The 22,102-nt window shown below is 40.4% G+C and overlaps 1 protein-coding gene across 1 annotated transcript in view; it reads left to right on the forward strand.

Annotated features, from left to right (window-relative positions):
* CCDC146 (coiled-coil domain containing 146) overlaps window positions 1-22,102 on the forward strand; it is a gene marked incomplete at both ends in the record, with an annotated part of 131,363 nt that overhangs the window by 59,919 nt on the left and 49,342 nt on the right. Inside the window, one exon of the mRNA XM_080701051.1 lies at window positions 21,806-21,888. Within this exon, the coding sequence (XP_080557177.1) occupies window positions 21,806-21,888 (83 nt within the window). The remainder of the gene's footprint in view (window positions 1-21,805; window positions 21,889-22,102) is intronic.

A 22,102-nucleotide genomic window follows, 5' to 3' on the forward strand; every position in this document is an offset into this window, starting at 1 on the left:
GACTTAAAGATAACATTTCAATATTTCTTTTTGCTTTCTTTCTTACCAGAGAATATTTTTTTCTATTTTTTAGGTGAAACTATCATATATTTATATATTTATTTTTCAGAAAAAAATCTATCCTAATATGGAATATGGAGTCTAGGTACCCAAAAAGATCTTGAAAAAGAACAAAGCTAGGAGATATATATTTTCTGATTTCAAACCATATAAAGCTACAATAATTGAAACAGTATAGTACTATTCTAAAGGCAGATATATAAACCATTGGAGTTAAATAAAAGTCTAGAGATAAATTCTTCCCTATATTGTCAAGTTATTTTTGACAAGGTTTCCATGAACATTTGGTGGTGGAAATGATAATCTTTTAACTAAATATTGTTAAAAAATAATAATTACATGGAAAAGAATAAAATTGGACCCTTACATAATCCCATATACAAATATTAACTCAAAATAGATAATAGACCTAAATACAAATCTTAAGACTATAAACTTTTAGGAGAAAATCTGGGTCATAAAACCTCACAACATTGAAATTGGCAGTGATTTCTTGGTTATGATTTCAATGACACAGGCAACAGAGGAGTATACAGACTCCCTAAAAAATAAAAAAAAATTGTATATCCAAAGACAGTGTAAACAGAGTTAACAGTTACTAATAGAATGGGATAAAATATTTCCAATTGCTATATCTGAAGGTATATTAATATTCCAACTAGAAATCCTAAAAATTAACAACAATAAAGGCAAACAATACCATTTAGAGATAAGTAAAAGACTAACATAAATAATGAATCTCCACAGATAACCAATCTTAATTGTCTGTTGGATAGAAACTCTTGTTTCTCTGGTTCTGGTGTGTGTTACCTATTTCTTCTTTGTAGTTAATCTCTTTGAGTATTTTCTCTAGCGCTGGTTTTGAAGACATAAATTCCTTCAGTTTCTGTTTGTCATGGAAGCTTCTTATTTCTCCATCTAATTTGATAGAAAGTTTTGCTGGGTAGGAAATTTTTGGCTGGAAGTTGTTTTCTTTCAGAGTTTGGAATATGTTACTCCAAGCCCTTCTGGCTCTCATGACTTGGTTTGGGAAGTCTGGAGTGATTCTAATTGGTTTGCCTCTGAATGTCACTTGGCCCTTTGTTTTTGTTGCCTTTAAGATTCTCTGCTTGGCTTCCACATTGGTCATTTTGACAATTATGTGGCGTGGGGATCCTCTTCTCCGATCCTGTCTAAAGGGAGTTCTATAAGTTTCCTGGACCTTTGTATCAACCTCTTGCTCTATGTTTGGAAAATTTTCTGCTATTACTTCCTTGAAGAGATTGTTGATCCCTTTGGTTTCACTTTCTTTTCCCTCCTCTATTCCAATTATTCTTAGGTTAGCTCTCTTAAAATGGGCCCATATTTCTTCAATATCAGATTCCTGCTGTCAGATATTTTTTTCTAGATTAGAAACTGAGTTCATTTTTGGATTGCTCATCTTCTAAGAGCGAGATTCTGTTCTCCATGTGTTCTAATCGGTTGTTTGTGCTTTGAATTGAGGCCTTTACTTCATTAATTGCATCCTTTATCTCTTTTTGGCTCTCTCTGAGTTCTTTTCGAAGCACCTCTATTATTTCTACAGTTATTTTCCTGATTTGATCTTCTAGAAATCTCTGATTTTCTGTTTTATCGGGTTCTGATGTTGTGGGGTTGTGGGCATTCATTGCTCCAGTATTATTCCTCTTTCCCATGATTTCGGATGTTTGTGCCTTCTCTGGGTTCTTCCCTTGGGTCACTATGACTTCCCTTAAGGTGTTCTGGATCTCGAGTCAGTAGTATCTCGGACCCCACTACTCCTTTACTGGGTTGTATCACAGAGTCTCTGACCCAGAGAGTCGATAGAGGCTGCTTTAGACTGTGGGGGTTGCCAGGTTGCACGTTCTCCTATGGTGTGATATCTCTGCCACCACCCCTCCCCCACTGGGTCAAGTCCCAGGGAGTACAGTACTGGGATTTCTCCTCTGTGGCCCGCAATTTGACTCACTGTTCTTGAGTACGCAGATGTGGCTGTACTGGCCTCGCTGAATTCGCTGCTTCTGCCGCCGTTGGCAATATGGCGCCGCTGCTACGCCCTCGGCTATGGGGCTGGCGTTTTTCTTCTTGATTTTGATTTCTACTCTGAATCCCTGCAGTGTGTGCTGAGCTCGGCCACTGGGAGCTTTAGATGCTCTCTGCGCGGAGAAATCCCGCCTGGCTGTTCCGCAGTGGCTCACCTCGGCTTGCTGTAGCCGTCCCGTGAATTCGCCGGTGCCTCCCTAAATTTTGGATAATGTCTTTTTCATGCTGTTGTTAGCATTAAATGAGGTAACACGTGTAAAGCACCAACATAATGTGTTAATATGTAGCTTGTAGAAATTTCTCAGGAAATGAATAAATGTTAATTCTTTTACCAAGATACAAAAGATGAATTAATTTATACCTTTCATGTATTTATTTGGTATTTATTGAATAAATTTATTTTATAAATTATCTACTCATTTAGCAAATATTTACTGAATGGTAGCTATTTCCAAGGCACTTCTAAGTACTTCTAGTGTTCATTTATTCAATGAATATTTGTAAGTTCCACATTGGCTGGACCATGGGAACATAGTACTGAAAAAGATACACATGTCCCTGCCTTTATTGAACTTCCAGTCTTCCATTTTGCCAGAAGTCAGAATTGTGTAGTTTTGAAAGAAGTTGTTTTTGTCTCCATAACACCCTTCTTAGAATCCCTAGTTCACTGTACCTGACTTGACTGGGAATAGTTTTTTTTTTGTTTGACTACATTACTAGGTGTTCACTTCCTATTTGGCCTGAATCTCTTCTAAAATAACAGCTGCTGGGATAAGTTATTCAGAATTTATCTGCACTTCCCTTACACATTACAAATTCAAAGTTCATAAAGTATAGTGCTAAAGAGGTATTTAGCTGCAAGGGTAATGCTTATAGATAAGGAAAAGTTCTTTGTATCAACTGAATGTTTCCTGTTTTTCAGTCTCAACAAAATTTAGCTGACAAACACATTTGCTTATAGTGTCTTCATAATATTTTTAAGCTTTTTTCCCTCCTTTTTTGATTGTCTCATGGTATTTGTTTTATTGAATTGAAAATAAATGTCAAACTCAGTGTGATGGCACGCTTTTGTAATCCCAGTTCTTGGGAGGCTAAAAGAGAAGAATCCTAGATTCATGGCCAGCCTCAGCAATTTAGCAAGGCCCGCCACAACTTAGACCCTGTTTCAAAATAAAAAAAATAAAATAGAGCTGGGGGTATAGCTCAGAGGTAGAATGCCTCTGGATTCAACCCCCAATAACACACACACGCACGCGTGCACGCACACACACACACACACACACACACACACAGTATTTCAACATGAATATTTTTTAATGTCTCAGTCAGCAAAGCATCAGACTTAGCCAAGTATAGTGGCTTACTCCAGAAATTCCAGAATTTGAGAGCCTGAGACAGGGGGATCACAGATTTGAAGCCAGTCTTCACAACTTAAGACCCTGTTTCAAATTTTTTAAAATAAGTTAAGTAAAAGGACTGAGAATGAAGCATGGAAGTAGAATGCGATTTGGTTCAATCCCCAGTATCATATACCAACAAACCCACAAAACATCAGAATTATTTTTTGTGATTTTTTCCCATAAAATTATAGAAAAGCAGCAAGATCTCTGAAATTTTAAAACCTTATATCCAAAACCTCAGATGTTGTGGTTGTACAGCCTCGTTCTCAGGTACATTGATAGACAAAGGATAAAGACACAATCCCCAAGAAGCAAGACATTCCAAAGAGCTTGTACAAGAGTTAAGAACAAGAGTTATTCTTTCAATGAGTTCAAAGGTGTTTTCTAGCTAGCTAGCTATCAGAGTCCCAATTTCAAATGCCTACAGGGTCCATAAAAAGAATATAAATGAGTGAAAACATCCTAGATCTTAGTACATGGTACATATATTGAGTGGGTAGAGTAGAAAAGGGGCAGCCTCTTTAGTACCTATGAAAGCCACTCTTAAATACCAATTGATGAACTGTAATCAAATTTAATAATTTTTAACTGCAGCTGAAAAGTCAAGTTTTTTACAAAAAAATTATGAATTTTTAAATGTTACCAATAAATTTTTCCATTTTTAACTGCATGCTGAAAACATCGACAGGGTGTATTTATATTGTTGCTAGTTTAGAATCTCTGGCACAAAATATTGCTATTATGACATTGATTAAGGGCTAAAGTATTTTAAAAGATTTAAATGCTGTATTTTATGATGTAGAAACCTATAGAAATTGTTATGTACCCTTAAACTATTACAATCAATCAGTAATAACTGGAAATGTGGCATTTCCACAAAATTAAGCTATTATGTTTGCCAAAAAACACATTAAAATAGTTTTTAATTGTCAACTTAGTGAACTAGAAACAGCTGTGTTTGGAGAAATGTTTGTTAGAATCTACTTTTTAATTTTTAATTTATTTTGTTTGAGTACCAAAGTTAGTATCAAGTTTAAAAAGTTAAAATTATACTTAGTGATATTATATGGTTTTCTTTGCATTTTCAGAAACTAAGCTAAAGAACTATTTCTAAATAGTATCATAAAAAACAAATTTTTTGGAAAACAGTTTAATGTTGGAATATCTTACCCCTTTATGAGATAATTCTAGGATAATCTGTTACGTAACTACCATGGGTAATAGTTATTTCTGTTACAAGTCCATTACAGCATTTAAAGAAATTCATAAGGGAACTAACTGGCTCATATTAGTATATAAATATTCTAAGTATTTAATCTTAGGTTTAGATGTAACACTTTATAATATCCATTGCGTTATTAAAAATTGTTATCTTGCCCTCTAAGAAGTGTTTGCTAGGATGGAAATATTTAGGTATTGGATTTTTCTGCTTTACTCAGGAGTTTTAATCTTTTTAATACTTAAGTGTGACCTACTCCTCTATTAATGTAAATTATAATGATAACTATGAGCTTAGTTATGTATCCAGCAGAGGTAGATCAGGTTGAGGACTGTCCCTGGATAGCAAGCCATCAGGAAACAATGTCTGATTAAATATTCCATTCACCAGGCATGGTGGCGCATGCTTGGGAGGCTGAGACAGGAGGATCACACAGGTTCAAAGCCAGCCTCAGCTACTTTGTGAGGCTCTCAGAAACTTAGTGAGACCCGGTTTCCAAATAAAATATAAAATAGGTCTGGGAATACAGCCTGGAGGTAGAAAAGCCCCTGGGCTCCACCCCCAGTACCACAAAAAACTATAAATAAATAAATATTCCATTCAAAGGCTCTGAATAGAGCTGGGTGAGCTCTGAATAGAGATCCCAGCATTTGGGAGGCTGAGACCAGAGGATCGTGGTTCACTGACAGCCTTGGGTACTTAAACCCTGTTTCAAAATGAAGAATAAAAAATAGGGCAGAGGTGCAGCTTGGAGGTCGAATGCCCCTGGGTTCCATCCCCAGACCAGAAAAAAATACCACCTGAATATTCTACTCTAAACTGTATAGGGAGTCTATATTTCACACACTATCAACCAACTCATAAATTTCTTGCAGTCAATAACAAATTGAAGTCCTTTTCCCTTTGCACACACCCTGTAAACTGCTCATGTTGCTTCTATGACTGATTTTTTAAAAATATCTTCCAGCCAGGCGTGGTGGCACACGCTAGTAATCCCAGCATTTGGGAGGCTGAGAACGGAGGATCGCGGTTCGCAGACAGCCTCAGCTACCTAGCGAGGCCCTCTGCAACTCAGGGAGACCCGGTTTCAAAATAAAGAATAAAAAATAGAGCGTGTAAAAAAAAAATAGGGCGTGTAGCTCGGAGGTCGAATGCCCCTGGGTTCCACCCCCAGACCCGCCCCCCCAAAAAAAAAATCTTCCAGTAATTCACTTGATGATTATTTTGGCCCAATTCACTTGTGCATATGGAAAGAAAAAAGTGATGCATTGAGATTTCCGTCAGTGACGTGCTTGACCCTTCATGACACCTTCTACCCCTGCCGTATACTAATGGATTTTTCAAATGTGTGCCAAGCACTCAATGTGCTGTGTACCAGGCAAGGCTCTTCAGACACCAAAGTGATCTCTGCCTCAGGTGGGGACAGACATGTGAGCATGATTTCATCATGGAATAAGTGCTCTCACTGAAGAGTGCATGAGATCAAAAGGGCCCCACTTGTTAAGTATTTTTGAGTACCTTAGTGTCAGGCAGCAGTCTAGAAGCTTCAGGATACATCAGGTGAACAAAAGTCATGATATTCTACTCCAAACATACATTTACAGATGTGATGAAAAGGCGCATATCAGAGTTCTGAGATTGGCCTCTATTTACAGAAGTAAATAATTTTGGCAAACAAAACAGAATGGCTTCTACACACTAGCAATAAATTATCCAAAAAATGAAATTGAGGGAAAAAATTCCATTTGCAGTAGATTCAAGGAGAAAACACTTGGTAAGAAATTAACTACATCAGAATTACGTGAACAAGATGGAGGTCATGTGTACAAAAGTCTGTTCTGTGTTTTGTACTTTGGTGAATTTGTTCGAACCTCCCCCCCCCCATGCCCCTCTTGAATGGCACAGGGCTGTAACTGTCTTCTGTATTTCTATCTTTTTAATAAACTCCTTTAAATCTTCAAAAAAAAAAGAAATTAAATGAAGAGTGAATGGCTGATTCAAGTATGTTGCCAGGATTTAAAGCCCCCTGACTAGCGGATTAGCGAGAGTGAAACTCAAACATCTCCATAGTCTGTTCCCAAGTTCCATTTTATGGTATCAATGGGAAGTTGAAATTATAACTTTTGGTTGTTGTCCTTTGTGTGTGTGTCCTGGGGATTCTACCTCTGAGATAGACCCCCCAGCCCTTTTTATTTTTTATTTTAAACCAGTGTCTTGCTAAGTTGCAAAGTGTGGCCTCAGACCCGTGATCTTCCTGTCTCAATCTCTCAAGTATTGAGATTACAGGTGGGCACCACTGCACCCGACTTTGTATTCTTTTCTAAAGAACACATCTGTGATTAGCAGTGACTGGTATCCTTGCCCATCACAATCTGCCTGCTAGGAGGGCAAACTGCACTCTGAGATGCCTTGTGGTAAATACATTGTGTTGATGATCCAGGAAAATCACTGGGGAGCACCTATGTCCTCTACCTGAAGCCCTCACAGTCTAGATGGGGGTACACACTAACAGACACAAAAGGACTCTGAAAAGCTAGGTGTCTAATCTATTCAGCCTACTGGGCTCATCCATGTGTAAAGTAACAGCCCCCTAAAACAAAGCCAGGGCAGGGACTTTTATCTACGATTAACAAAGAGACAGATGACCAGCTGTGAACATCTTCATATACTTGTGGACCTTGTGTGAGAAATGATGTGGTTTCTGAGGGCCCTGGTTCCATTTGAGGTTTCTTGCTGCCTAAACCCACCGAAGACCCTGACAGGCATGGGAGGCGCAGCCTCTGCATCTGAAGGACCAACAGCTGACTGGTCAGAGTCACACCAACAGAATTCTTTCTGGGGCCCATGCTGCCTCAAGCCTCCACCCCAATTCTTCTGACTCCTACATTGTGACTTTAATCATTCTCGGGTTTTTCTTGGCTCCATTTTCTGCCCTTGGTTATGTTCTGACCCTATGTGACTGCCCTTCATGGCTCTGGTCCTGTTAGGCTTTTGCTATTAATCATTGGTTCACCCTTTGAGGTTCTTAAAGGACTTCTGGGATCCAGCCTGGCTCGTCTCCTGCCTCGGGCTCACAGCCTGTCGCCATCTTCCCCAGGATCTTTGGAGTAGAGATATTTTAGCCAAGGCTTAAATGATTGTAAAAACTCTGAATACGCTTGTAATCCCAGCATTCGGGAGGCAGAGACAGGAGGATTGCAGTTCTCAGCCAGCCTCAGCTACTTAGGCCCTTTGCAACTCAGTGAGACCCTGTTTCAAAAACAAGAATAAAAAATAGGGCTGAGGGTGTCGCTCAAAGGTAGAATGCCCCTGGGTTCCATCCCCAGTACCCCCCCAAAAAAAAAACCAAAAAAAACCCTCTAAATAATTACAGTTTTATCAGAACGAATGTGTTTTAAAAGAAACGACACTTATTGACATATATGTGCTTATGCATGCCTTTAATTTATTGGGCTGTGTGTTTATTTTAAATGACTGTGACTTTGAAGTCATACATGTAGCTGGCCACCTGCATTACCCACCCGCAATGTCTGTTGCATTTGATACCTTGACTCTTGGGAGGTCCTGTTTGCCTGTCTGGTCTCCCCCTCACATTCCTGTGGCAGGCCACCAAAGGAGGAACAAGACAGCTGTGGTGTGAGAACAGTCCCAGATCGCTCTGCTCATCCTGAGGGCCTGGCCAGTACATGAGGGGAGGGGAGGGGAGGAGAGGAGAGGAGAAGAGAGGCACCTTCTCTGCTCTTCCAGCCTGTGCTCAGGCCACATTTGTTCCTCCTCTTACATTTACCTTCTGTGACAGATGCATTGGAATGGTAGTGACCAAAGGAACATGAGCTTCTCTAAGCATATCACTGGGTATAAATAAGGTTAAATCAACAACAGTGTAATGAAAATTACGAATGCAAGATGCCAAGCTATGTGCTAAAAGATAAATGCTGCAAAGATCCTGTCATCAAAGAGTGCATGGTCTTAGGTTTAAAAATAAGTCAGTAACAGTGTATGGTGTGGACAATAACAGATGCATCTAAAAATACAGAAGCAGTAGAGAGAAGTAATAAATTCTGCCTAAAGGTGTCACTTGAAAAAGCTGCAAGCAGTGACCACTGAGATATTTTAAAGGAAGAATATGAGTACACACACAAATCTATCAGTGCCCATCTAAATGGCGTGTACCGGGAGAGAATGGAGCAGGGTGGGAACCAGGGGAAGCTCACCGAGTGCTGCATCCGTGTGGGTCTCTTTGACCCTGAACTTCATCATAATGTATGATTATAGTGCATCCAAAAAAGTAGAAAAAATTATAGCTGAAGGAATATAACATGCAAAGTCATGATGCAGTTTAGGGACTGAATTAGTTTTCTATTGCTGTCATAACAAATCACTAAAAACTTAGTGGCTTAAACACAATTTCATCATCTTATAATTCTATAGTCAGAAATCCCGGATAAGATCATTTTCCCCCCTGGAAATCTAACCCAGTCTTATTTTGCGTTTTATTTTGAAACAGAGTCTCACTAATTTGCTGAGGTCCTCATTAAGTCACTAAAGCTGGCTGTGAACCTGTGATCCTCCTCTCTCAGCCTCCCATGTACTGGGATTACAGCTGTGTACCACCTCACCTGGCTGGCTGCATTCTTCAGTGTGGTTCTAGGATAGCTTCTGGGTCCTCATCTTTTTCCAGCCTCTAAAGACCACCTGTATTCCTTGGCTCTTGTCCATCTTCTTCCATATTCAAAGCCAGCAATGGTGGCTCAAAATCTTCCTTCATCTCAGACCTTTCCTCCTCCTTCCTCCTCACCTCTCTGACTCAGCCAGGAAAGAGCCGGTGCTTCTGATGACTGATGTGGTTAGACGGCGCCCATCCAGACAATCTGTGACCATCTCCCTATCTCAAGAGCCATCCTCTGAATCACATCTGCAGAAACCTCTTTGCCTTGTTTAGTTCCATAGGCACATGTCCCAGGGATCCGGACATGGGCATCTTTCGAGTAGAATTCTTCTACTTGCCACATGAACTCTATAACTGGTATCACAGAGCCAGTTGGTCATAGGAGATTAGGGAAAGAGACAGATTTGGAGAGGGCAGCGGCTGCTGGATAGCTAAGACTGCCATACACTGTGCCAAGGAGCGGAGGCTTCACCTAGAAAGTGACAGGATCCTTTGAAGGGTTTTAAGAAAGATAAAAATTGTGTTTGGAAAGATCTCTCCGCTGGTAGCATCTAGGACGGATTCGGGGAGGAAGAGAGCTAAAGCCAGGAAAGCTGACTCTTGCCACGCTCAGAAGTGATGAGGATCTGTGCACAACGCATTGTAGACTGATCATCCTATGAAAGTATCAAAATGTAATTCCCCAGAATCTATAGATGAAATGCCCACAATACAAAGATAGTGCCTGAAAATTGATGCTGACTTGTTTAAACAATGCCATGCATTCCAGGCACAGAATCTAGAGGTGTTTATGATTCTCTAGCCACTGTGCATGTCTTACCTGGCCCCCGCTCAGATAAACTCCTGGCTTGTTTTAGCACATTTGTCCTTCAGACCTCTCTCTCTAGAGAAATCATCAGCATGGAGTTGATAGTTCAGATTATGAGAGCAAAAGATTGAGGGAAAGTAAATAATTTAAAAAGAGAAAAGGGATGAGGGCGGAATCCTGAAAAACACTAACTTTTAAAGGGAAGGCCACACAAGAAGATAAGAAAGACTATATAAGTGTGCATCAGGCCAGGTGTGGTGGCACACACTTGTAATCCCAGCATTTGGGAGGCTGAAATAGGGAGGATCAAGGTTTGTGGCCAGCCTCAGATACTTAGGCTCTCTGCAACTTAGTGAGACACTGTTTCAAAATAAAAAATAAAAAAAAAATAGGACTGGGGGTATAGCTCAGAGATACAATGCCCCTGAGTTGCATCCCCAGTGAAGAAAGAAAAAAAGAAAGGGAGAGAGGGAGGGAGGAAGAAAGGAAGGAAGGAAAGAAAGCAGGCTGGGGTGTAGCTCAGAAGTAGAATGAGTTCCATCCCCATACCACACACACACACACACAGTGCGTATCTGTGTATCACAGAAATAGGAGAGAGTTCCAGAGCTGGTGAGCTATAATAGGTCAGTAGTAACATATATCACAAAACTTATCCCCAAGGTAAGGCCAGAAAAATGAAACTTGAAGGTAATAATTAAAAGGTTTCTGGGAGCAAGGCAGTGGCACATATACTTGGAAGACTAAGATGAGAGGATCGCAGGTTCAAGGCCAGCTTCAGAAACTTAGAGAATTGAGCCAGGTATGGTGGTACACGCTTGTAATACCAGTACTTGGGAGGTTGAGACAGGAGGATCGCAGGTTCACAGCCAGCCTTAGTTATTTAATGAGGCCCTCTGCAACTTAGACCCTGTTTCAAAATAAAGAAAAATACAGGGCTAGGGGTGTAGCTTGGAGATAGAATGACCCTGGGGTTCCATCACCAGTACTGAAAAACAAAACAAAACAAAACAAAAAGGGTTGGTAGTAGCCAGGCGTGGTGGCACATGCTTGTAAGTCCAGCATTTGGGAGGCTGAGACAGGAGGATCATGGTTCACAGACAGCCTCAGCTACTTAGGCCATTTGCAACTTAGTGAGACCCTGTTTCAAAAAATAAAGAATAAAAAATAGGCTGGGAGTATAGCTTGGAGGTAGAATACTCCTGGGTTCCATCCCCAGTACCAAAAATTAAAAAAAAAGGGGGGCTGGCAGTATAGCTCAGAGGTAGAATGCCTTAGGAGTTCAATCCCCAGTACTAAACCAAAACCAAAACAACAAAAATATATATACACAAAAAGGTTACTGGGCCTGCATTGGCAACCAATATGGAGTAACAAGAACCAGATTTACCTCCTACCTTAAACAACTAAAAAATAAATCAGATTATATGAAGCATTCACTTTGAAGGCTTTGGACAGCAGACAGCACAAGTCAGGGGTGCCTGGGTAGAGGGGAAATCACTGAGGAGACATCTACATCTGCCCATTTCACTTTCTGGAGAGAATTTGCAGGTTACAGCATAGAGAGGGAAACCTAGCCGAGGCAGGTGGTCTTGTTGATGATTTGGGGAGACAGTCTAGTGGTCATAGAGGCCAAGTCGTCTAAATTACGTAGGTGAGGAGAGAAGAGGAGAGAGAGCTTCACAAGGAGAGAGCGCCAGACATGTACAGAGGGCTTCCCTGCAGCCCGAGTGTCAGAGCATGCGTGTGGGGCTACTGTGTGGGCTAGGGAGGAACGCCCAGGAAGTGGAGCTCCCCCAGGGCCAGGAAAAGTTTGTTTTCCCCCAACCAGAACAGAAACCTCCCTGCACCATGGGACTGAAGAAAAGGTTATCCCATCAGCAATAGGACCAGAGTGTCCATGCACAAAAGATTGTTCTGCATCTCCTAAACAAAGGCTAAAAGCAAACCTTGAAAGGACCAAACCATTACCAACTAACTTAACAGTGAGAAGAACTGAAATGAGGAGCAAAATGAAGGGGTAGTTTGATGAGAACACAACATCTAGGGTGCTTTTGTTTTATTTTTGTAGTACTGAGGGTTGAACCCAGGCTCTTGTGCATACACAGGCAAGTGCTCTACCCCTGAGTGAAGTCTTCAACCCTTTTTATTTTATTCTCAGACAAGTTCTCACTTAAGTTGCTTAGGCTGGCCTCAAACTTGCAATCCTCTTGCCTCAGCCTCCAGAGTAGCTGGGATTACAGGTAAAGCAACAGTGCTCCTGGCTTGTTCATTTGTTTTTTAAATGAGAAAGATAAATTTTTAAGATGAAGATAATGATAACAATAAAATAGCCAACACTGGTTAAGCTCTCATTTGTTTTTTATACATATATTAGTCTTCTAGTCTCATAGGGACTATTTTTCTCTTTTACAACTGAATAAACTGAGGCATGGATTAGTTAACTATTACTCTGAGTTACATAGTTAAAAAGTAGCAGAGCTGGAATTGATACCAAAGTCCACTTGTCATGAACTTGAGGACTATGCTGTGTGGAGCCAGTAACATGGGAGAAGTAGAGATTAGAGAGGAGAGATACTACAGCTGATGACAGAATGCACAGGAAGAGGTGGGAGAGTTCACATTTGAGGGCACAGGTGAATGGGTTGGCCTTAACCAAGAGGAAAAGAATACTTAACTGTTAAGAGTGGGGAAAGAAGTTAGCAGGGGAAGCATCATAGATAAGCAGATCTGTTGATATCAGGGTGATTCAGGTAGCCTAATATTTCCTGGTGCCTGAGTTGGGTGTGTGAAAAAGCTAAAGGTTGACATCACAACTAAGGGAAATGTCAAAACAGTGAAGTAGTGTTGACAGCTCACTTGCATTTGGAAAACATTTTAAAATAGCTGTGCTGTTTATTTCTCACAGGGAGAGGAGAGGGAGAGAGGAAAATGAAGGCAGTAAGCGCTTATGCTTTCAAGTTCATGCTAAATCCTAAATGAAGCTGACAAAGTAGATAATGTCAAAGAGGACAGAAGAGGGCAAGCTGATACCCACGCCTCCTGGACACACCCAGGTTCCCAGCACACACCCACACAAACACCTAATTGTTTCCTCATGCGGACCCTCTCCCAGATAACTTAGTAAAAGCTCTTACTGAGCTGTTCCTTTCCTTGGAATGTCCTAGAATTTCAATTTTGGGGATTTTTTCCATATTGTTCCATGCCATCCATGAATCATGAACTCTTGTTAAACTTTGTCTCTAGTGTAAATGTTTCCTTCCACTCACAGTTACCAACAGGCCATTCCGCAACACTAGTATCTACTGTGAAATCGTATTCATGAACTTATGACTTTATGTCTAACCTTTCATTGTGTATACCCTTTGACAATTAAAGACTGGCCTTTATGCTGTCTTTCCTAGACTCTGCATTCTTAGAACATGACGGGCTTGCTTTCTGTACCCACTTGTATCATGCAGTATGAAAACGCAACCATTTATTTCGTGTCTATGCTGTGTACAAGAGAAGAATTTCAATCTACCGGAGCTACCTAAAGTTTCTACCTGAGGCCGGCCTGCATAAAGAGACCATTTGCAACTTTGCACACGAACCACTTATGAATGTTAATGTCCAGATCATAATTTTTTCATTTTATAAGAAGGAAAATCAGCTTTTCAGTTTGATCTTCTTGCTTTCTGTTTATGAGAGATATGCCTCTAGCAGAGAAAACCAAAACAACAGAAAACTTACCAGCCTTCTTCTTAAACATCTGTGACTTATACTTCTCTGCAAAGACTAAACAGGTGTGTTGCCTGGTCGGCTGCCTTCATAGATCCCCGCGGCATCAAAGGCCAGGGGAGTGATGGAGACAACAAACAGAAAAGGAAACCTCTTCAGATGCTCTGCTTTTCTTGTGGCCAGAAAACATGCCAACCTGCACTGCTGGCCCACCTGCCATTAGACCTTAAACCCTTGTGTTAAAAAAGGGACTCCGTCTAGCGGACATAGAGCTGGGCGTCAGGAACCACAGGATGGTTGTATCTGCCAATCCAGCTCAAAGTTCTGCTCTGATAGTATCTTCTTGTGTAAAGCAATCATTTACAAGCCTTTTCTTATTTTATTTTTTTGATGCTGGGGATTGAACCCAGGGATGTTCTATCACTGAACTACACTCTTTTATATTTATATTTTTCTATTTTTTTCTATTCTTTTGAAACAGCATCTTGATACATTTTTATACTCTGGTCTCAAGCCTATGTTCATCTTGTCTCAGCCTTTCAAATCCAAGCATATCTTCAATAGTTTATTATTATTATTATTATTATTATTATTATTATTTTATTTTGCAGTACTGGGGATGGAACCCGGGGGTATTGTACCTCCGAGCTACACCCCCAGCCCTATTTTTTAGTCTTTTGATACAGGGACTCACTGAGTTGCAAAGGGCCTCACTACATAGCTGAGGCTGTCCGCGGATCCTCTGGTCTCAGCCTCTAGAATGCTGGGATTACAAATGTGTGCCACCGCACCAGCTTGTATTATTATTATTATTATTATTATTATTATTATTATTATTATTATTACCACTACTACTACTACCACTACTACTAAGAATCAAACCCAGGGACATTCTACCTCCAAGTTATACCCCCTAGTCCTTTTTTTTTTTTTTTTTTGAAACAGGGTCTAAGTTGCTAAGGGTGAGGGTCTCACTATTTTGTTGAGGCTGCCTCAAACCTGCAATCCCCCTGTCTTAGTCTCCCAAGTACTGGGATTACAGGCATGCCACATTGCCCAGCTTAATAACCTTTTGTTATTAACAGAAGCACCTATGCATTGCAAAGAATATTAGAAAATATAGGCAAACAAAAATATAAACAAAAGTAACACATATTTACCACCCATAAAACACTGCTTTAACGTCTTAGTTCTTAACCTTCTTGATCTCCGTACATTCACATCCTCCTATGTAAAGATCATTTCTACACATAGTACTTGTCAGTGGCCCAAGATGTCTCATCTTCCTTACAGTGGACCTGAAACCAGCCATTTCTCTGATACTTGCTGGTTTCTTTCAGTGGTAAATGACATTAAAGACCACCATGTGGGTGTTCGGAGCTGCTAATTGTTACTGATGTGGCATTGTTTCTAGATTATCTTAGTGGAATTTAAAAAAAATCATTAGTTTATTTGCAAATTGAATTTTAACTTTACAGTGTTTTCACTAATTTCTTTGATTATATAATTGCTTATCTTTTACACTGAAAATCTTTATTTCTAACATAATTTACATTTGAATTTTTATTGTGTTATACCATACAAATCACAAGATTTCTTTTTAAGTGTTTTCAGTGATCTTTAGTATATACATAGTCATATCATCACCATGTTCTAATGTTGGGGTATTTCTATTACACCAAAAGTAAATCTTGTACTCTCCCCAGCCACCATATTTGTAGGCAACCGCTACTTTCTGTTTCTATAGACTTACCTATTCTGAATATTTCATATAAATGGAACAAAATGAGGCCTCTTGTGTTGGCCTCTTTCATTTAACCATAATGATTTCAAGGTTCATCCATGTTGTAGCTTGTATCAAGATTCTATTCTCTTTATGGCGGAGTATCGTAAACATATGCAACAGTCTGTTCTTTAATCCATTGATGGACATTTAGGTTGCTTCCTTATTTCACTGTTATAAATGATGGTTCTATAAACATCTGTGTCCAACTTTTGTGTATGTGTTTTCGTTTGACTGGTTATATATTTTTGTTTTTGCATGTAGGTTTGAGTTATTATCTGATGTCACCTCCTTCTAACATGAAGAACTTGCTTTAATCCTTTTCAGGCAGATATGTCACCAGTGATTCTCTCCATTGTGGTTTATCTTGGAATATCCTGATTTCCCCTTTACTGTTGAAAGATACTTTTGATGTATAGATTCTTAGTTGACAGATTGGGTTCTTTTTTTCCTTTCATAATTCTGACTATGCCATCCCACTGCTTTCTAGCCTCCATTGTTTTAGATGAGAAGTCATCTGTGATTCCCTTGTACATAATGGACTGAGTTGTTTGTTTTTCTTACTTTCAAGATTTTATCTTTGGCTTTTTGTAGTCTCATGAGGATATATCTGGGTATGAATAACTTTTGTTTATGCTGCTTGGAATCCATTGAGCTCTTAAATATATAAATTTCTTCATCATATTTGGAAGGTTTTCAGTGATTTCTTCAAGTACTTTTTTTTTTCTGTTCCCTTTATCCTTTGTTCTCTCATTCCACTAAGTCAATAGACTTTTTACATTGTTCTTCATTTCTGTAAGGATCTACTTGAGAGTCTTCATACTTTTTCTGTTGTTTAAATTATCTCTACTTATTTGTGTTCAAGTTCACTAATTCTTCTGCCTGCTCAAATATACTGCTTAACTCCTTCAGTGAAATTCTCTTAGTGCAGTTTTCTACTTAATAATTTTAATTTCTCATCTTAAAATTTTTTTCTTATGATATTCCCTATTTGATGAATTGTCATCATACTCTTTTCATTCTTCAAACACATTTATAATAACTTCTTAAAAATTTGTTAAATCTGACAGCTGTATCCTCCCCAAGGAAGTTTCTGTCTATTTGTTTCCAATGTAAATCATATTTTCTTATTTGTTTGCATGTCTCAATTTTTTGTTGAAATTATACATTTTAGATAACATAGCACCCTTGGTTTGTTGTATTAACATTTTGTTTTGTTATTGTTGTTCATGTGTTCACTTGTTTTACTGAGTGGACTGAACTGCCTGTGAATTATATTTCTACCCTGGTGTACAGCCACGGATGTCCCTGCTTAGATATAATTTCCTTATTGTTATTTTTAATCTGTACTTCCTGGGAGTTACCCCTGGATCAGTGTAGCTTAGTGTAGCTACTGATTGGTCAGAGGTTGTGCTTAAGTTCCCTGAGCCAATAGGTTTTCATCCTTTTCCTCTGGGTCTGTGAATGGCATGAGGACCATTCTCAAAGTTCAGGGAGTTTACATATTTGCTTCTACCTTTAACTCAGAAGCAGGTAGCCCAGAAGTACCCTCTGTGGTCGCTCTTGGACAGTCACAGCCCTGGCTTTTCTATAGCCTCCGGTTCACCAATATTGAGTGCAATTTGAGCAAGGCCCTCCTTGACTGTCTCTCACCCTGAATGTTCTGTTATATTTCTGCTGCTCTGCCTATCTTTTGGTAGCACAAAGATAATAACCTCCTCTTTTAACTCTTGCAATATTTGTTTTCGACAAGGCTCTGGGGCATGGATATTCTACACTATGTTTCAAATAATATATAGGCAGGCCTGCTGAGCCACAAGTCTTCCAGGCTCACTCAGCCCCCGACCTGATCCGAACTTCTTTGTTACTGAGCAAAAGCTAGGTACCTGGGAGCCTCGGATCTTTCTTGTTTGCCCTGCCTGAGTCTTCCTGTAAAGCAGGACATGTAGGGCAGGGATGGTAAAGCACTTCCAGGACACCGAGTGGATGGATGGGTGCCGTGGGTGTCTAAGGCTGCCCACTCACCTGGAAAGATCTTTAGCCATAGGAAAGTGAGGGAGATGGCACTTCACTGGCTGCCAAGGCAGGCTGTCCAGAGTACTTCTTCTCTAACATGGAGCTAGGGGTGACGGATGCCGTTCATTGTTCAAATGCCACAGTCTCTCACTGAATAGATGTTTCTCTACTGTTCCTGCATGTCCTTAGGTCAGTTGCCAGAGACTTTAAATTGGGGTCTTAGGTTATTTTCGGCAGGGATTCATCAAGCTCTTCACCCACCTTTCTAGCAGTCCTGCCTTCTGAGAGTGGTCTGTAACTTATTATTTTACTTATTTGCTTTAACTTACAATACACAGAAAATAATTGCTAAATTAAAGGCAAAAGCATGGCATGGAGCTATTTACTAACAATAAAACTGCTGAAGCAGTGGAAGTATTCTGTCATTTCTCTGTACCTATCTCCTCAAGCTGTGATTTCCCTTAGGGTACGCCCTATGTCTCATCATTTCTGTTTGCTATGCAGGGAGCGGTAGATGAGAGGCAGTGTCTTTTCAGCATAAGAATAAAACAATATACTGTACGTGGTTTGGAATATGAAAATCCATAATTAAGTCACCACTGGCTTACTTCAGGTGCTGGCTGAGGAGCTGACTGTAAGGCTGGCCCCTCCTTAGCATTTCTAGCACACACATGTACATGCAAACATACGCGTACACACTCACCTTTTCCCAGAAACTTGTCTACATATGCATTTATGCATTTTTTTACTAAAAAAAAAAAAACAATGGCTGAGGCCTACACCCTTTCAGAAACAAATTAAAATGATTGAGACCTGAAATAAGTTATACTTTGGCTCAGAAATTCAGAAAGAAAAGTGCAGAACTCAAATAAGTGCTTAAATAAATGCCTATAAAAGGTAGCACTGTCAGGCCGGGCGTGGTGGCGCACGCTTGTAATCCCCGAACTTGGGAGGCGGAGACAGGAGGATTGCACTGGTTCAGAGACCAGTTCGGAGAACAGGCTTAAGAGACCCTGTTTCCAAATAAAAAATATAAAATAGGTCTGGAAGTGTAGCCCGGAGATAGAAGGGCTTCCAGGAACCCCAGTACCGCAAAAAAAAAAAAAAAAAAAAAAAAAAAAAAAAAAAAAAAAAAAAAAAAAAAGGTAGCACTGTCAACTTACAAACAGCCTCAGTTAAAAAGTTATATTTTTAAGGTGGCATTTTAATATATTTTAAGTTATTTAATATAGGGAGAGGTAGAGCCTCCTCAAAGGTCTTAAAGATGCTGTTCACTATTTTGCCCACAAATAAAAGAGTGAGGGCTGTGGAGATTGGAACTCAGCCCTGGCCCCTCAGGAAAGCTCTCTGGCACTTTCACAAAGGAGAAGAGAGGGTTTCACAGTACAACAGTTTCCTTTTTTTTTGTTGTTGGTGGTGGTGGTACCAGGGGTGGAACCCAGAGGCTTTCTACCTCCAGGCTATACTCCCAGACCTATTTTACATTTTATTTGGAAACAGGGTCTCACTAAGTTGCTGAGAACCTCACTAAGTAGCTGAGGCTGGCTTTGAACCCGTGCTATCCTCCTGTCTCAGCCTCCCAAGCGTGGGGATTACAAGCGTGCGCCATCACGCCCGGCTCAGTTTCCTTTTTTTTTTTTTTTGCGGTACTAGGGGTGGAAACCAGGGGCATTCTCTCTCTGAGTTATACCCCAGTCTATTTTTTATTCTTTATTTTGAAACAGGGTCTAAGTTGCAGAGGACCTCGGTAAGTAGCTGACCCTCCTGTCTCAGCCTCCCAAGTACTGGGATTATAAGCGTGTACCACCACGTCCAGCACAGCGCAAAGGTTTCTACCCTGATTTGGGTGGAAAGACCTGAAACCTTCCTGTGTAGCCGCAGACCTTTGCATTTTGTCAGTCACTTGTATTTCCTTCCTAATGAATGCAGTCTACCGAACGGCTATACTGCATCTGAAGTTCTAGTCTGGCTAATGACAGAGTGAAGAATAAGGCCTCTTCCTCTTGGGACTTAGGAACCAGTTGGGGAAGTAAAAAGAAAAACAGTTTAATCTCATATATGTGTCATTACAGAGCATAACGGGTTGTATTTTATGAAGACCTAGAGTCGCAAGTGAAGGAGGGCCTTTTCATAAATTGATGTTTGGTCTTAAGCATGAAGGAGGACTTTGGAGGGAAGAGGCAAAAGTGGAGAATGGCTAATGCAGGGACCGTGGAAAAGGAAAGAGAGCCCTGTGTCTGTGGACACAGCAGGCAGCCAGCGTGGCAGAAACACTGTGAACTGGAAGAGGGTGCTGTGAAAGGAGCCGGGGACCAGCGGGAAGTAGATGGGTGGGGTCCCCGTGTGGAGAGCGGGAGGGTTGGGAAGGAGGCAGTGAGAAGGTGTTGTCCAACTGAGAGGTGCTGTGACTTGGGCTAGTGAGTTCAGAGGAAAGGGAGGAAGGCGGATAGATTCGAGAAATTGTGGAGGAGAGGAGGACAGGGCATTTTAAAACCTTTTTTAAGTTCCTATTGTAGGGGGGGTACTAGGGATTGAACCCAGAGGCATTTTACCTCTAAGCTATACCCCCTGTCCTATTTTTTTTTTTTTTTTGAAACAAGGTCTTGCTAAGTTGCTAAGGCTGGTCTCAAATCTGTAATCCTTCTGTTTCAGCCTCCCAAGTACTGGGATTACAGGTGTGTACCACCATGCTGGGTTTTAGTTTCTTGTTTGTTTGTTTTTAACACTATGTCAATAACAGTTTAAAAGTAAAACCTAAAGCTAGGCATGGTGGTGCATGCTTGTAATCCCCACACTTGGGAGGCTGAGAGAGGAGGATCGCGCAGGTTCGAAGCCAGCCTCAGCTACTTAGTGAGGCTCTCAGCAACTTAGTGAGACCCTGTTTCCAAATAAAATATATTTTAAAAAATATGTCTGAGAGTATAGCTTGGAGGTAGAAAGCCTCTTGTTTCCAGTACCATCAAAAAATAAATAAATAAAAGTAAAACCTAATATAAAATTCTCATTACATTATGGTTTTAATAAGGTAGCATCTTAGTATTTGGTGTTTTGATTTCATAAACCATATTATCATGCCATTCAGAGGGTAAGTCTTTTACCAGAAATGAAAAAGAAGTAATGCTTCTTTCCATACTGGACAATTTCCTTGTTCTTTGACAGTACGAGAAAGGCATCAACATAAGAGGAGTGATCTTGGGTTGTTTGTTTGAGGGTCTGGGGATTGAACCCCAGACTTTTACCAGAAATGAAAAAGAAGTAATGCTTCTTTCCATACTGGACAATTTCCTTGTTCTTTGACAGTACGAGAAAGGCATCAACATAAGAGGAGTGATCTTGGGTTGTTTGTTTGAGGGTCTGGGGATTGAACCCAGGGGCATTCGACCTCCTAGTGACACCCCCTGCCCTATTTTTTATTCTTTATTTTGAAACAGGGTCTCATTAAATTGCAGAGGGCCTCACTAAGTAGCTGAGGCTGTCGGCAAACCGCGATCCTCCTGTCTCGACCTCCTAAATAATGAAATTACAAGCATGTGCCACCATGCCCAGCTGATCTGGGGTTTTTGAAGCTGGACCACCTGGGTTAAAATCTTGACTGTTTTAACTAATGTTTTACTAATAACCTTGGACAGATTACATAGCTCTTCTAAAGTTTAGTTTTAAGTAGAAATAATAATCCCTATGTCACAAAATATTTTTGAGAATGAAATAACTGTTTACAACAGTTCTTCATATTAAATGTTCAATAATTTGACTTCTCTCAATTTCCAAACGGCCAATCTGTACTGGGTTATTTGCTAAACCTGGGAATATATTGCTACAACTGGAGAGATTTAGCTCAATTCTTGGACTTCCCAGATGAAGAAATCCCAGCCTAGAAAGGTGAAAAGTCCTGCCCACGAACAGGGATTGGAAGCAGAAAGAACTAGAACTATTTTCTGCAGATAACTGGCACCATGCCAGTCTGCCATCTTGACTCATGTATCCTCTCTGATGGTTAACTGATTTTATAAGATACTGGGACATCCACGTTACCTCCTGCTTAGGCATAAGGAAGGCAACAGCTAATGTGACCTCGTGTTCTCTTTCCTAGTTGCATGCTATGGGGAAACTTCCTGGTACCAGAATGGCAGAGCTGAAAGCCAAGTACACCTTGCTGCACGACACGGTGCTGAGGTATGCTATTCACCGGCTCGGCGATATCTTCTATCATTCGTATTTCTCGCTGGCAGCTGGCCCCGTCTTTGTGCTTTGTGCTTGTTCCCAAGCCAGACTCTGAGGCAGGGATGGAGCTGGAGCATCCTGAGGTTGTGGGGAAGTGAGATCCAGGAGGAATCCAGCGGGGCTGAGCCTGTCTGCGGTTTGCACTATGGGAAACAGTCTCAGAAGG

This window comes from Muscardinus avellanarius (assembly GCF_963383645.1).
Source record: "Muscardinus avellanarius genome assembly, chromosome: 9".
NCBI classification, from domain to species: Eukaryota; Metazoa; Chordata; class Mammalia; order Rodentia; family Gliridae; genus Muscardinus; species Muscardinus avellanarius.